A 13,607-nucleotide genomic window follows, 5' to 3' on the forward strand; every position below is an offset into this window, starting at 1 on the left:
GTTAAAAACGTGTTTTCCTTCCTCTTATCCGAAACGCCACAAGGAGCGAGCCACAGAGAGGCTTGGATGATTATCAGCGCTGACTCAAGTCGAGGTGACGTAACCTTCAGCACCCACCCCCCTTCCCCACCACCTTCAAACCCAAAAGCTCCCACTTCTCTCTCTCAGCCAATGGACTCTGCAGAGGAAGAAGCGCCTGTTTCTGCAGCAAAGGGGGCTGTCCAAGAAAACAAAACAGCCCTTTTTCTCTCTCTCCCCTATTGTGGAGATCCGATTGTTGCTCCGAAATGGACAGATGACACTCACACTTTTCTACCCCCCGCCCCACATTGGAAACCTCTGTGTGGGGAAGGGGAATGATTTCTTAAACTGGCAAGTGCTTCATCTTCCCCCCTCCCCCCCTTTCCTGTCTCCTCCTCCTCTTCTCTCTCCTCCCCCCCACCCCCGAGGAATAACTGGAAACTGCTTGTCCTAGGTGGCGATCAGATGCCGTGGTCGTGTGATAAGAAATAATTATTTTCTTCCTCCCGCATCAAGGAATCGTGACCCATTTTGCAATGTCAGTTGTGTTTTTAAGGGCTTGATTGGTACCTCATTAGCGGGCGGGGGTTAACTAAGCTTTTTATGGTTAACTGTAAAAGGTTACTGTAAAGTGATTAACTCTTTGAAGGTATCAATCAACCTCTTCTAATTAAATCGATTGAATGTCATGAAAAAGTACCTGTGACCAGGTTACCACTGGGCCGTAGGTAAACGGGTTGCAGGCCATAACCTAATCTGTCTTCTGTATAGGTGTATAATTCTTTGCAGAGAGCAACTTTCATATGGAAAGCGATTAACTTTTCATATTGGAGCTAAAGTGCCATGCTTGCACGGTTTTGTACTGTTTAGGTCCCAGCACAATAGGGCTGATGAATAGGGGGAGGTGAAGCTAAAACATCCTGCACTTTAAAACTCATCAGTGACAGCCACATGCAAACTGGTAAGCAAATCTTTCTGAACGTTAATTGCATTCACGACTTCATTGCTGTCTTGAGCGAGTGTGACGTTTGCCATTCTAACAGATCCATAGCAAAGTATTCGAGATCTGCATGCATTAAAAAAATCTTGTCGGCATTGTTCCAGTGAGCTTGCTTCACGATCAAATTTAATTTCTAAAGTACCCATTGCTTTCCACGTTCCCCTATGCCGGTACAATTTTGGAAGCAGAAGTGCGATTACAAATACGCGTATGTCTAAATCAGCGTTTAAAGCTATTTCCACGTTGCGTATTTTTTTTGTAGGTTTTTAGGGAGGCGGGTTATATTACTGATCTTAATTGCGTTAACCTCCAGCATGCGGCAGAACATCAGTTTAAACTCTAGGTGGTTAATTGGCATTCAGTTCGATTTTACCTCGCACTACTTATCCCGCCCACTCCGGGTTCGAAGGAACAAAGGCTATTGTCCCTTAGCTGCGGGGCAACTCCCCGCCCCTTTTTCATTACAAATTGTGAAAGCGGCCAGGGATATTGAAAGCCAGCGCCACCAATGATTTCTAATGCGTAAATGGTTTTGAGTACTTTAGGCTTCTGTGCAGACTAGCAATGGAGTCGTGTTAGTGTTCTATTTATAGGGATTTAGGACAGATCAAACACCTTTGAGGTAAGGAACTAAATGTGGCAGTTTGGAAAAAACCAATTATGCATCTTGCTGACGACGTGCCCTGCATATGGAGCCATTTGGTGAATAAATTAATCATTGTAACCCTCTTATCTGGCACAGTGGTAACAGGTTACAGTGATAATCTTCACTTAAATGGGTTAAATTTGTTAGTCCAGTCCTTTGTATTCCACTGCACTGATGTACAATGAATTTTACTGGGTGGATATGGATGTAACAATATAAGCTAATGTCTTGCATCACTGGTTACATATGCAAATGGAAAGCAAGAACAATTTTAAATGTCTTTAGCTGCTATTTGGTCTATATATACTGTATGTATATTGCAGGAAACCATTGCTTCAAGTGCTGGAACTGGTCCCTGTACAAAATTTTGGGTTGTGCTCATTTGGAAGGAATTGGTGATTTTTATTTCATCTTTAGGAGTCGAGTTGAACACTGCTAGGGTATTTACAATATAATTTAAGCACTGAAAACACATCCCTATAATAAAACCATAAGTTGCATGTCAACTATAGTTCAAGCACAGCAATTACCTACATGAGCTTCCTTCTAAATTAGTCTGCAGCTTGCCACTGGCCATAAATTCAATTTGCTAGGACTAGGGCCTAACATGAGGGCTGTATCCAGCCAACAGCCTTAGCTTTGCTCCAAATACATTCTATTCAGTCATATACATAGAATGCAAGCTGTGCTGCCAGTGTTCCATGTGAGAATACTGCTCAGTCATCCAGTGATGTAGGTGTTTTGATTTAGGTGAGCAAGCTTTGGAGTTGGCCTAACAAACTGGGAATTTTTTGTTTGTCTTGGTCACACAACAGCCTGACTTCAACTTAACTTGTAAGCCACAGATAACTTGTAAGGTGTCATATTATCTTGTTTGTTATCAGAAAGAAAGACTTCCAGGTTACCAGGCAAGCTTCAGTATAAAGATTTGGGAATTGGCTTGAGCAGTTTTTGCTTACCAGTAAGAATTGGGATGGTGGGTGGAAGGGATGGGTTGTAACATCAGTAAATTACAATTACGTGCACAAGTGTACAGGTTTGTTCATTGCACTTTTTAATGGGATAATTAACTTCTCTATTTAGCTCTCCTGACAGGCTGCTAGAACCTTTGACAGTTTCACCTTCCACTCACTGCAATACTTGTTTCCATAACTATGCATTTCAATTAAGTGTGACCATCAGAACTGCAGACGAGCCTTCAATCCTGAGGTAGCTTTAGAAAGGATTCATGTTTCATTTCACCTTGAAATCAGACCTCTAGGTGATTAGTGCAACTAATGTATAGTGAAGGGGTAAGTCTATTAATTCACTAATAATGGGCTCACTAAATTTGTGACCAATGTCATTTAAAGTAAATGTTCCTAATCTACTGTAGTTGGGAAATTTCCACTTGCAGATGAGGGCTTCTGTGAGTCAGTCTGTTCTCAATTAAGTTACATTCAAATTTGCTATCTGCAAATTTTTGTGCTCAAGGTCCACAAAAAAGCTTTTAGAACAAAACCTATCAAATTAACTATTTGGGAGCTGGTAACAGCTTGCTAGATTTCCACCATTTGTGTGATATTAATGTATACAAACATTGCAGATAAATCTGCATAGTTATCTTGCTTTGGCAACTTTCACTTATGCAGGGCACATCAATGAGATTTCAGGTCCCTACATGGTGACCTGGTTTGAAATGACAGCATTACAGATTACTCCAGCAATTATTGCTGTAGATAGAGCAGTATTCTCTGGAAGCTGCAATAAACTAGGCAGCTTATTGTAAGGTGGGAGGCTGTGGTGCTCAGTTGAATGAGATTTAGAATCTTGATCAAGGCTGTTCTGAGACTAATGGCTTTTTAGCAGAGTTTCCATTAAATTCTGGCTTATTGCCATTTTAAAACGTGGATATACATACTGATTGCACTAGTTGTTTCACTAAGGTACACTGACCAGTATATTTTCCACCATCTAGCTGTAGTAAAGCACTTTCCAATATGCAAGAGCAAAATTCTCGCTTCTGATGCTGGGTAATTACTGGTGATATTTTCAGAAGTGGCATAAGCAACTTGGTGCTTCCCATTTCCAATAAAGGTGATAAAACTGGGTTTTCTTTGATTTCTGCCCCACTTGTGCAGGCATGAATATGAAATATTTTACCTGTCAATGTGATTGGCTTGGTCTCAACCTCTGAGGGCACTGCTTCAGTCTGCTCTTGACCCCTGTACCAAGGGCTACAGGTTTGCACTGGGGTTAATGTTATAATCTGGCTGTATTCAATCCCCTGACTGATTGCCACATCTGAACAGATGTCAAAATATGCTATCTGTTCAGACTTTCAATTACTTGGAGATTCTTGAAGGGGTATTCTGGTTTCTGGGGGTGTATTGCAATTTGTAAGGGTTTTCATGCAAACATGTAACTCAATGCAGGTAATTATCACTTTTGCACTAGACAGCCAGCTACCTCATGAAATGTAAGCATTTCATGAGCATATTTCTGTATCTACATTATTTGAGCAGTTCAAAGTGGCATTTAGAAATTGTGCAGAGACCCCTCAGTGATGCAAGAAAGAGAACTTCCAAGCTATTAATATTATCCTCTTTTCCCCTCCCCCTTGTCTCCCAGACCATGGACCTTGGCTGAGCAGGTGGCTGGAGATCTGCAGAACTGATTCCTGTCCTCAGCTGCTAGTGGATGCTGTACTGTGGCTCATCACTGCTTTGCCTATTGTTTGCTCATGCTCTGTACATCAGGGGTGAAGATTCGGTCTGCAGGGAGCCACAACACCTGAGCCTGAAACCAGACTGCTGTGGTTGCGGCCCCATCTAGCAACAGTCCATGACACCCCACTATACTCCCTCATCTCACTTTTAGTTGGGAGCATGATTATACTGGCATTCAATCACTTAAAGTATGCTCCACCAAACAGTTGCACAACATATTACTCACATAGCAAGAGCACTCACGTTGACTGTCTTCCTCAATTTGAGATCCAAATTTGAATGAACTTTATGCTCAGTTTCCTGAATTTTCTATTCTATATAAATAGAACATCAACTTTAATGCACCTAATTGACCTCTGATTATTGTAGGTGAAGTAGCCCTGATAGCAGTAGTGGCCTTCTGTTGCTGTGGATCAGCATAGATTATCCTGCTGGTAATTACAGCTGTCTCATTAACCAAGCTTGCTCCCCTCACTAAGATCATTAAAAGTTATTTAGATCCGTGTCCCCACAACTTAATCTTGTAAATTTACAGTATATACTGATCAGTGCAGGCTTGAGCACAACTGGAATTTTGTTTTGAGATCAATGTCCTTGAGGGGGTGGTTCAGTGAAGCAAAATTCCATTCAGCTGCTTACTGCATTGTTAAATGTCTGCAGATATGGTTTTTCTAAATATGAAACTTCTGATCCAAGACTAATTTGTAATTGAAAAGTGCATTAATTCTAAGAAAATCATTGCATGAGTCATGTGGAAAATGTTACATGTGGCAACATATGAGTGCCTTCTGCTGCAAAACAATTCAGTTCGTTGTTGCCTTTTTAACTTCCAACATCATCCACATCAAGACGTATAATCTTTCTGTGCAGTTTTGAAGTAGCATTAGTTGCATTTGTTGTATAGGTTATCTGCAGAAGCTAGTACCTTGTTAAACATAGGGTATACATAGCAGCAAAGGCTGGAAATCAAATGGGAGTTGGTCTGAACATTCAAATGCGCAGTATTTAAAAATAGTTGAGATGTGAAGGGCCCAATATAACCTTGCCTATATCTGGGAAGTTACCAGTCAGTATGCTATCCCAAGAGTTTGTTCTTGCATGGAGTGTTACACTTGGGGTGAAGAGTTTGTCGTGGAGTAAAGGGAAGAAGTGTTCCTGGGGTGATAGGTGCTCTGTTTCCAGAATAGTACTAATAGATGTGAGCAGTTAAATTATATACCTAAATAGTGCCATACATATGTGCAGAAAAATGTTGCCTTGTACAGGGCAGTATGCAGTGCATTGCACTTGGCAACAAAATGATAGATATAACCCATCAGATTCAATCCTAGCACTGTAAAGGCATTGTCCACTTTAAAATTTTTTTTGCCCATTGATTGGAGCTGTGAGATCTTCATTCATGTCCATCTCAGTTTAGGCCCAGTAAATTGCTGGTGACAGTTCAACTCCTGGAGTTTGAAATTTGTGCTCAAAATGGGAACATATTCTAAGTTTTGACATGCAGCTACCCTGAGCAAATACAAGAGTTATGTAAATTTATACATAAGGTGTCTTAGAAGGCCTGGTGTGCTGACAGGAGTTCTGTATGTTGGTTACTTGCTGTTTTAGTGCATTTTGTAGAATCAATAGAACAAATCCATTTATCAACAATTACATTTTCAGAAGTAATCCAAAGATTTTGTAACACGGAGATGGAGGAACATATCAAGTTCTTGCAAAACTGGTTTAGGAGGCAGGATGGGGAGGACTTCATTCTTTCCCTCTTGTCAAGTTCAAAGATCAGTATGCTGTCATGCATCTAATAAACTTAATGTACCTCATAGTCAAATTTTGCTCTGTAACTATATTTTCAACCAGACAGGGAAACAAAAAAAAACACTGACCTCTTTATTTTGTTTTCTTAAGGTAATTGATACAATGGGTTCGGGGCCTGTAGATCCAAAAGAACTCCTAATAGGGTTGGACTGCCTCCTTGGTAAAGATGGGGAAATTAAAAGTGGCGATGATGTCATTAGAATTTACAGGTAAACCTTCACTCTGTTCCATGCAATTGCACACAAGCTTCTTTATACAAATTCAATAATTCCCTTAATAGTGTTGTATCTTTGAACATGGGACATCCTTTCTGCAGCACATACTTATGTTGTTGATAGGGTGAGGGGAGCATGGGGAGACATTTGACGGCCACTCCTTGGGACTGCAGTCTTTGCTTCTGCTTCTTGCATCCTCGGTATATGACTCATGCACTTTTCAAGTAGCCATGCTGGTGTGTGGCTGTGACTATTGTGTTTAGTGCTGGTGGTCATACCCAAGATACAAACTGGCTACCATCAATGAGTTTTTTGGCTGGCTTTACCTTGCAATTAAACGTTTCTTTGTGTGTGGAGTACGTGATTTTATTTTTCTTGTAAGCTGATACTCAATTCTTTCCACTCTGGATGCGTATGAAGTGATAGCTTTACCTAAATGTCAACCCTTGACATAATTTCCATAGACCACGTTGTTCACCATCAAAGGGGATGGAGGTGATTTCACCTGTGTGGAAATCCCTTGGGATTTAGTGGGACGTTTTTACACCACAGTCTTGTTGACTTAATGACTCAGGAAGGGAGTAAAGTTGGTATTCCACCTAATCCTGTCTGTTTTCCATCAAGTAATCACAACTCCCTACTTCCTGCTTCTCACCAATCCTCGTGTCTCAAGTAGATTCTTCTGTGATCAATTCAGACTCATCCACTGGACCACATGAAAGTTGTTCATAATGATTGCTGCACTTCACTGAACACGTTGGTCTTTCAAACATTTGCAGTTGTATGTCTGGATAATGGCTACATATCCAGTGCAAGGTGTATTAACTGCTTTTCTTCATTGCCTTTTACTTTTAGGTTGATGAAGGAGTCAAAAAAGTTAGTAAGCAGATGTATGTACTTAAATATCCTGCTGCAGACCAGGTCTGAGGATATCCTAAATCAGTAAGCATGATACTTTCTAATTGTTAATCTCTTTTTAATTTTCTACTTTGGCTAAATTGGTATTGTCCTTGAGTTTATTAAATTGTTTGTTCTATGTACTGCTTTATATGTAAGACAATTCATTCTGTGCATCTCCAGTTCATTTGTATGTCACCACACTGCCTTGGGTTCAAAAATTAGGTGTATTTTCTTGTGCAAAATTTTTTTACAACTTTAAGTCGTATGGTTTTGCTTAAAATGATATTCCTTGGTCAGCACTCAAATTTGGGCTCTGCTTACTGCTGGGGTTGCTCCAGAGTCCTGTGCCCAGCCCAAACAACTGATCTTATGCTTCTAAAAAAGATGATAGCACTGAGATCTGCATTAAATGCAGGCTTGAAGGTGGGCAGTAGATAACCCTGTAAACCTTTATGACTTGTGTCTAACGTGCCTAAGGACATAAATTGGAATAACCCATATAGCCCTTCAAGCCTTTTAATGACTATGTTGATCTTCTATTTCAAATCTATCTTCTTCCTTGATCTCCTTATCCCTCAATTTCCCCCCCAGTATCCAAAAATCTATCTGCCAGTCTGGAAAATACTCAACTACTGAGGATCCACTGGCCCATGAAAGGCACTGTGAACATCCCTTTGAAGGACAAGCATCAGGTGCTGCTGTGCATAAATCTCCAGATGGATAATGGTACCAGTCTGTTGGGGATAGCACTTCATATTAACAGGAATAACAAATGAAGATAATAAAAGATTGAAAATTCCTGATTAAATGATGCTTCAACTTTCAAATTCTGCCTCTATCATTTTTAAATCCATGTTTGATCTTCCCTTCCCTCCCTCATTGCTTCCAGCCCACAGAGTCCAAGAGAACAGGCCATACAACCACATGAATCTGATCTGCCATTCAACAAGGTCATAGCCAATCATGTAACTCAAACACAATTTTCCTGCTCTTTTCTCATATCCTTTAATATCCAGAAATAATTTGTATCTTCGATGCAGTCAATGACTGAGTCTCCATATCTCTCCAGGGTAGAGCGTTCCAAAGATTTTCCACCCTTTGGGTAAAGGAATCATTCCACACTTGTCCATTATAGCCTACCCCCCTACTTGGAGACTGTGACCACTAGTTCTTAGACTCCTTATCCAGGGGAAGGCACCCTCGCAGCATCCACCTTGTTACATCCTCTGAGAATTTTGTTCATTTCAATGTCACCTCTCATTTGAAACTCTAGAGGATAGAAGCCTAGGTCACTCATTCTGACTATTTCTTCTAATCCTGACCTTATTTGCAAATTTTATTTAGTCCAGCATTACCTTGCATTGTCTGTCAAATCATGAGATGCAAATAGTCACCTGTTTGCTTCTTTCCTGAAGGTTCATCAGCATTGGCGGTTACAAGCTGCTGAATAATTGGCTGACCTATTCCAAAACTACCAGCAATGTGCCATTGTTACAGCAGATTTTGTTGGCTTTGCAGCTGCTACCACTCACTGTGGACCATCTGAAACAGGTAAATAAAACCCTGAACAAATAAGTTGTCATTAAGGCAGTGCCCACAGAATGGCAGGGCTTATCTTCAGTGACTAAATTTTAGAATGGTGCATGCTGGATTAAGATAAGATATCTTTATTAGTCATATGTACATCGAAACACAGTGAAATGCATCTTTTTGCGTAGAGCGATCTGGGGGCAGCCCGCAAGTGTCGCCACGCTTCCGGTGCCAATATAGCATGCCCACAACTTCCTAACCTGTACGTCTTTGGAATGTGGGAGGAAACCCATGCAGACACGGGGAGAACATACAAGCTCCTTACAGACAGTGGCCGGATTTGAACCCGGGTCGCTGGCACTGTAAAGCGTTACGCTAGTCGCTACACTGCCATGCCTGCAATAGGTCTCTGCAATAGTTCTATGTTCAGCCCTGGTACAGAACCAGAGTATGAAAAATTTGAGAAATTGGTAAGGAGTGCCAGTTTCCATTGGTAAGGAGTGCCAGTAACCAGAGAACAGATTTGAGGTGGTTCAAAAGAACTGGAAGGATCATTTAAAAACAAAATGCTGTAAGGATACTGGAAATAGTTTCAGTAATAACTTTTGAAAATGGAATTTGGTGTTCAATGAAAAATTTGCAAGGCCGTTTGAGAAAATGGATCTAATGAAAAGGCTTTGAAAGAGCCAGCACAGACATGATGGACCGATTGGCATCCTGCTTTAGTCTGTGATGAGGTTTGGTTATACAATGCATTTGGATAGAAGCCTGGGACAAGAAATGGGCATTCTTGTTTCAGGTAAGATGTGACACTTCAAGTAGGGTGGAAGGGAGCAAATGGTTGGGCTCCACATGATTGTGGGTAACTTCTCGCAACTGATTTTTTTGTGACAAAGAATCGTGTTCCTATGATTTTTTTTTAGTGTGCCATTTGAAATATTGTGGCTTTTTGGTTTTTAATATTGAGACGAATAGTTTTCAGCTTATTGTTGAAGAGACAACTAGCTCACATAGTGAAATATTTCAAAGCGTTCCTTGAGTTTTTAATTCTCTCCCCCCCACCCCTTTCCTAAAACTTTATCTTCTCTCAAGATTTTGCTAGGGTTCCATTAATCTCCCTTAGGTGTTCTTGCATAGTGATGGATCCATTGCAGAAATGAAAGTGAAACTATTAAAGGAAGAGGTTTATAAAGGGGCCAGAAGTAGCAGTAAGCCTGGGGATTGGGAGCATTTTAGAACTCTATGAAGGAAGAAAATTGAAGAAAAGGATGATATAGTATTAACTGACAGGAAACAGGCTGACTAAGTAATTCAATAAAAGTTAGCAAAGGCACCTGTGGGTCCTTTAAAGAAAGGGGAGTAAGGAAACAGCAGAGCAATTAAATACTTCAAACTACTGGAGAACCAAGGATCCTGTAAGAATGACGAACCACAGGAAATTGGTGTTAGTAGGGGGAGAAAAAGTAGAATAGTTGGTGAGACTGTGAACTGTTAAATCACAAGGACAAGGTGATGTAAATCCCAGAGTTTTGATAGAGGTGACCATCTTCCAAAATTCTGGGATTGGAATCCTGCAGATTAGAGGGTAGCAAATGTGACTTTAGTATTAAAAAAAGGCAGAGGGAAAATAGGAAAATGCTGGAAGTGTATATGAACATCCCGAAAAGAATAATACGATTGAGTGGAGTTGGCATGGATTTAAGAAAGGGAAATCACTCTTGACTACTTCCTTGGAGTTCTTTTGAGGATGTGACTAAGAGAATAGATAGGGGGAATCAATGGATGTCCTTTATTTAGATTTTCAGAAGACATTTTATAAGGTCCCACATGGGTAGATCGAGTTTACTTCACATTGAAGTTGGGTGCTGCATTCTAGTGTGAATTGCAAGTTCATTACAGACAGTGGGAATGAATGAGTCTCTCTGGGTAAGCAGGCAGTGATTTGGAAGTACTGGAGGGATTGATTGTTGGGGCTCCAGTTATTCAAAATCTACAGTTTGGCTGGAGGGAACAAATGTCATAATTCCAAGTTTGCTAAATGTACAAAACTAAGTAGAATTGTGAATGGGGAGGAGGATGTAATGAGGTTTCTAGGGGACAAAGGTTCTAATACGCTTAACAAGTGAATGCATGAAGTTTCTCTTAAACCATCTGGAACCAACGGCTACATTTGAAATAAAGAGTAGGCCATTTAGGATTGAGGTGAGGAAATATTTCTTCACTCAAAGGGTTGTGAATCTTTGGAATTCGTTACCCTGGAGATTCAGTCATCAAGTTCATTCTGAACAGCTTGATTGATGGCTGGATGTTAAGGAAATCAAGGGTTGTATGGAGAACGTGGGAAAATGGAGCTGACACAGAAGGTCAGCCATGATCTGATGAAGAGCAAAACGGGCATGAAGGATGAAGATTAAGCTATCTGGCCCTAAATTTTATTGAAAATCATTAGGGTCATGAAAGACATCACTGCTCCAAATGTCGACTTCACTGGAATAGCAGACTTTGCAGCCACTGAACTGTCGCCTGTAGCATCATCCATCTTGACTTGTTTTGGGACGGAGAGAAGTGTGCAAATCATGGGTTTTTACAATCTTATGTGGGGGAGGGATGGGTTCCAGAAAGCAGCATTAATATAAATGCAGCTGGCAAATTCTTAACCTGAACTTCATTCTGTTTCAGAATAATACAGCTAAGATAGTGAAACAGTTGAGCAAGAGCTTTGAGGATGAAGGTAAGATGTACTTTTGATTTGTGGAACTGCTGCATGTTTTAGACCTATGATGATTCAAAATGGTTATTGACGTGCTCTTGTGGGTTTATAGGAACTAAGAACCCTCTTGCAGCTTCCAGTTGAGACTGGGATAGTCAGTGTCAGCATGCAGGCCATATCAATCTCTTCGCTACCTACTATACATCCACCTTGCTAAACTGTCTGTAATGGAATCCCACAACAGATTAGATTTTCATAACCACTTGAAATAATCTGTTGTCATCGTTGACTCTGAAAAGTACCACTGTTATCTGCCAGTGCAATTACATTTTAATCATGGCATTCACTTTTGCTTGCTCTGAAAGTGATGTGGTTCACAAACATTTGTGTGATGAATCTTTGCTACAACAAGGGTTTTTTATTTGATTTTCACTTTTTGCTTTAGTGAAGGGTGGGGGAGACTGCCTTTCAAACACAGGTCAATAAAAACCAGTAGCATTTAATGTTTTTGATCAAGTCAATGGAAATGAGTCTGTTAAATAAACAAGCTATTTAAAATGGTTAAAAAAAACTCAAGTGCCTGCATCTACCATATGGCAACAATGGCGAATTGATGAATGACTTGTATGTTTCAGTTTGTCACAACGAGCTCAGTTTGCTTTTGATTTACTACATCCTCTCAGGAGAGGAGACTTTTGACTTCTCGCCATTTGCGGCAGCTGGTACCCTCTGAGAATGTTGACGGTTTCATGCTACCTCCTGTACAGATTTTTGCATGATGAAGGGTTTGTTAGCTTAATGCCTTTGTTATCGGGGCAAGAGCCATATTTCTCAATTTCTTCTGGTTTCTGTTTCAGAGCTCAGGAAGTTGGCACAGGTTTTGGTCAACCATTGGATGGACTGTCATTCGATCTCAGAGTTTGGGCCCTGGAATGATAGGTACAATTCAGTCTTGTTAAAATTGATTATTACTGGTTTACTGGAAATCAGATATCTGATACAACATGGCATCCTTGATCAAATGGAGCAGTGACTACAATGCTGATATAGGTAGTCAAGCCATCTTTGCCAGAGAAATAACATTGCCCTCCCCCAGCACCAAAGGCATTGCCTTGTTTCCTGCTGCATTTCCACTGCTTCATGCCTTCTAATCCTGTTCTGCTCTGAGGATATTGTTTGTTCTCCGATGTCCCTTCCGTTTTGTTTTGGAAAATGTCACCTGGTGTCCACTAATAATCAATTAATAAAATACAGCTCCTGATCTCAGAAGTTGTAAGGCAGTAGTTCAAAACTCCTCCCCTGACCCAGCTTTATAAAGTTATCTTTCCAAACCCAGGGAGAGGAAACTGGAGCCCATCTGGTTTAGGTGGTTCTCTAGCAGTGCTTCTACCACCCCTTCCCTCCACCTTTTTATACTGGCTATCTCCACTCTATCTTTCAGTCCACATTGCAAGGTCTTGATCTTGAAACATAACTGCCCATTCCCCTCCATAGATGCTGCCTGACCCCCTGAGTTCCTCCAACATCTTGTGTGTTGCTTCTGCTAGCTGTGTTGTACATGGGCTCGAACACTCTCAGACCTTGCAGTGCACATTCTGTTTCTATCATACAGTCTAAATTGCTGTTAACATCCAAAATTGTGAATTTTATAATCTTCCGGCAGGCTGGTTGTCTGCAGTTGTCTCTGGACTTTGGCATTGCACCAAAAGACCCAAAGACAATCTATATTTTAATTTAATCATGGTAAATTTGAGTATGACAATTGGTGTCACAGAACATGCATTTGCTGTTTTGAGCAGATTAAATATTTTTATGCATGATTATGTAGCAATGGACTCTGTAAGATATGGCACGACAGCATTTAGTAGCTCTAAGTGTACTTCAACGGGAGGTCTTTAGATTTCTAGTTGATCAAGTTAGCTTGTGTTTCAAAGCTAAATCTCTTCTGCGCAATGAAGCGACGTGTGTCAATTGTAGATCCTTGGTTAAGTGTTAATTGGTTTGGCAGCTGGAGGTGTTTTTATGCTCTAACAATAAATGTCTCAAGTATAATTGGTTTGGC

General features: G+C 40.6%; 1 protein-coding gene across 1 annotated transcript in view; it reads left to right on the top strand.

Moving 5' to 3' along the window:
* Nucleotides 1–13,607, top strand: part of ppp1r10 (protein phosphatase 1, regulatory subunit 10) — a 28,924-nt gene that overhangs the window by 962 nt on the left and 14,355 nt on the right. Inside the window, 6 exon segments of the mRNA XM_052043535.1 lie at nucleotides 6,281–6,399; nucleotides 7,261–7,347; nucleotides 8,721–8,856; nucleotides 11,515–11,566; nucleotides 12,403–12,443; nucleotides 12,445–12,463. Of these exon segments, the coding sequence (XP_051899495.1) occupies nucleotides 6,293–6,399; nucleotides 7,261–7,347; nucleotides 8,721–8,856; nucleotides 11,515–11,566; nucleotides 12,403–12,443; nucleotides 12,445–12,463 (442 nt within the window). The 5' untranslated portion in view covers nucleotides 6,281–6,292.

Source organism: Pristis pectinata, chromosome 34 (genome assembly GCF_009764475.1).
Source record: "Pristis pectinata isolate sPriPec2 chromosome 34, sPriPec2.1.pri, whole genome shotgun sequence".
In the NCBI taxonomy this organism is placed as follows: Eukaryota; Metazoa; Chordata; class Chondrichthyes; order Rhinopristiformes; family Pristidae; genus Pristis; species Pristis pectinata.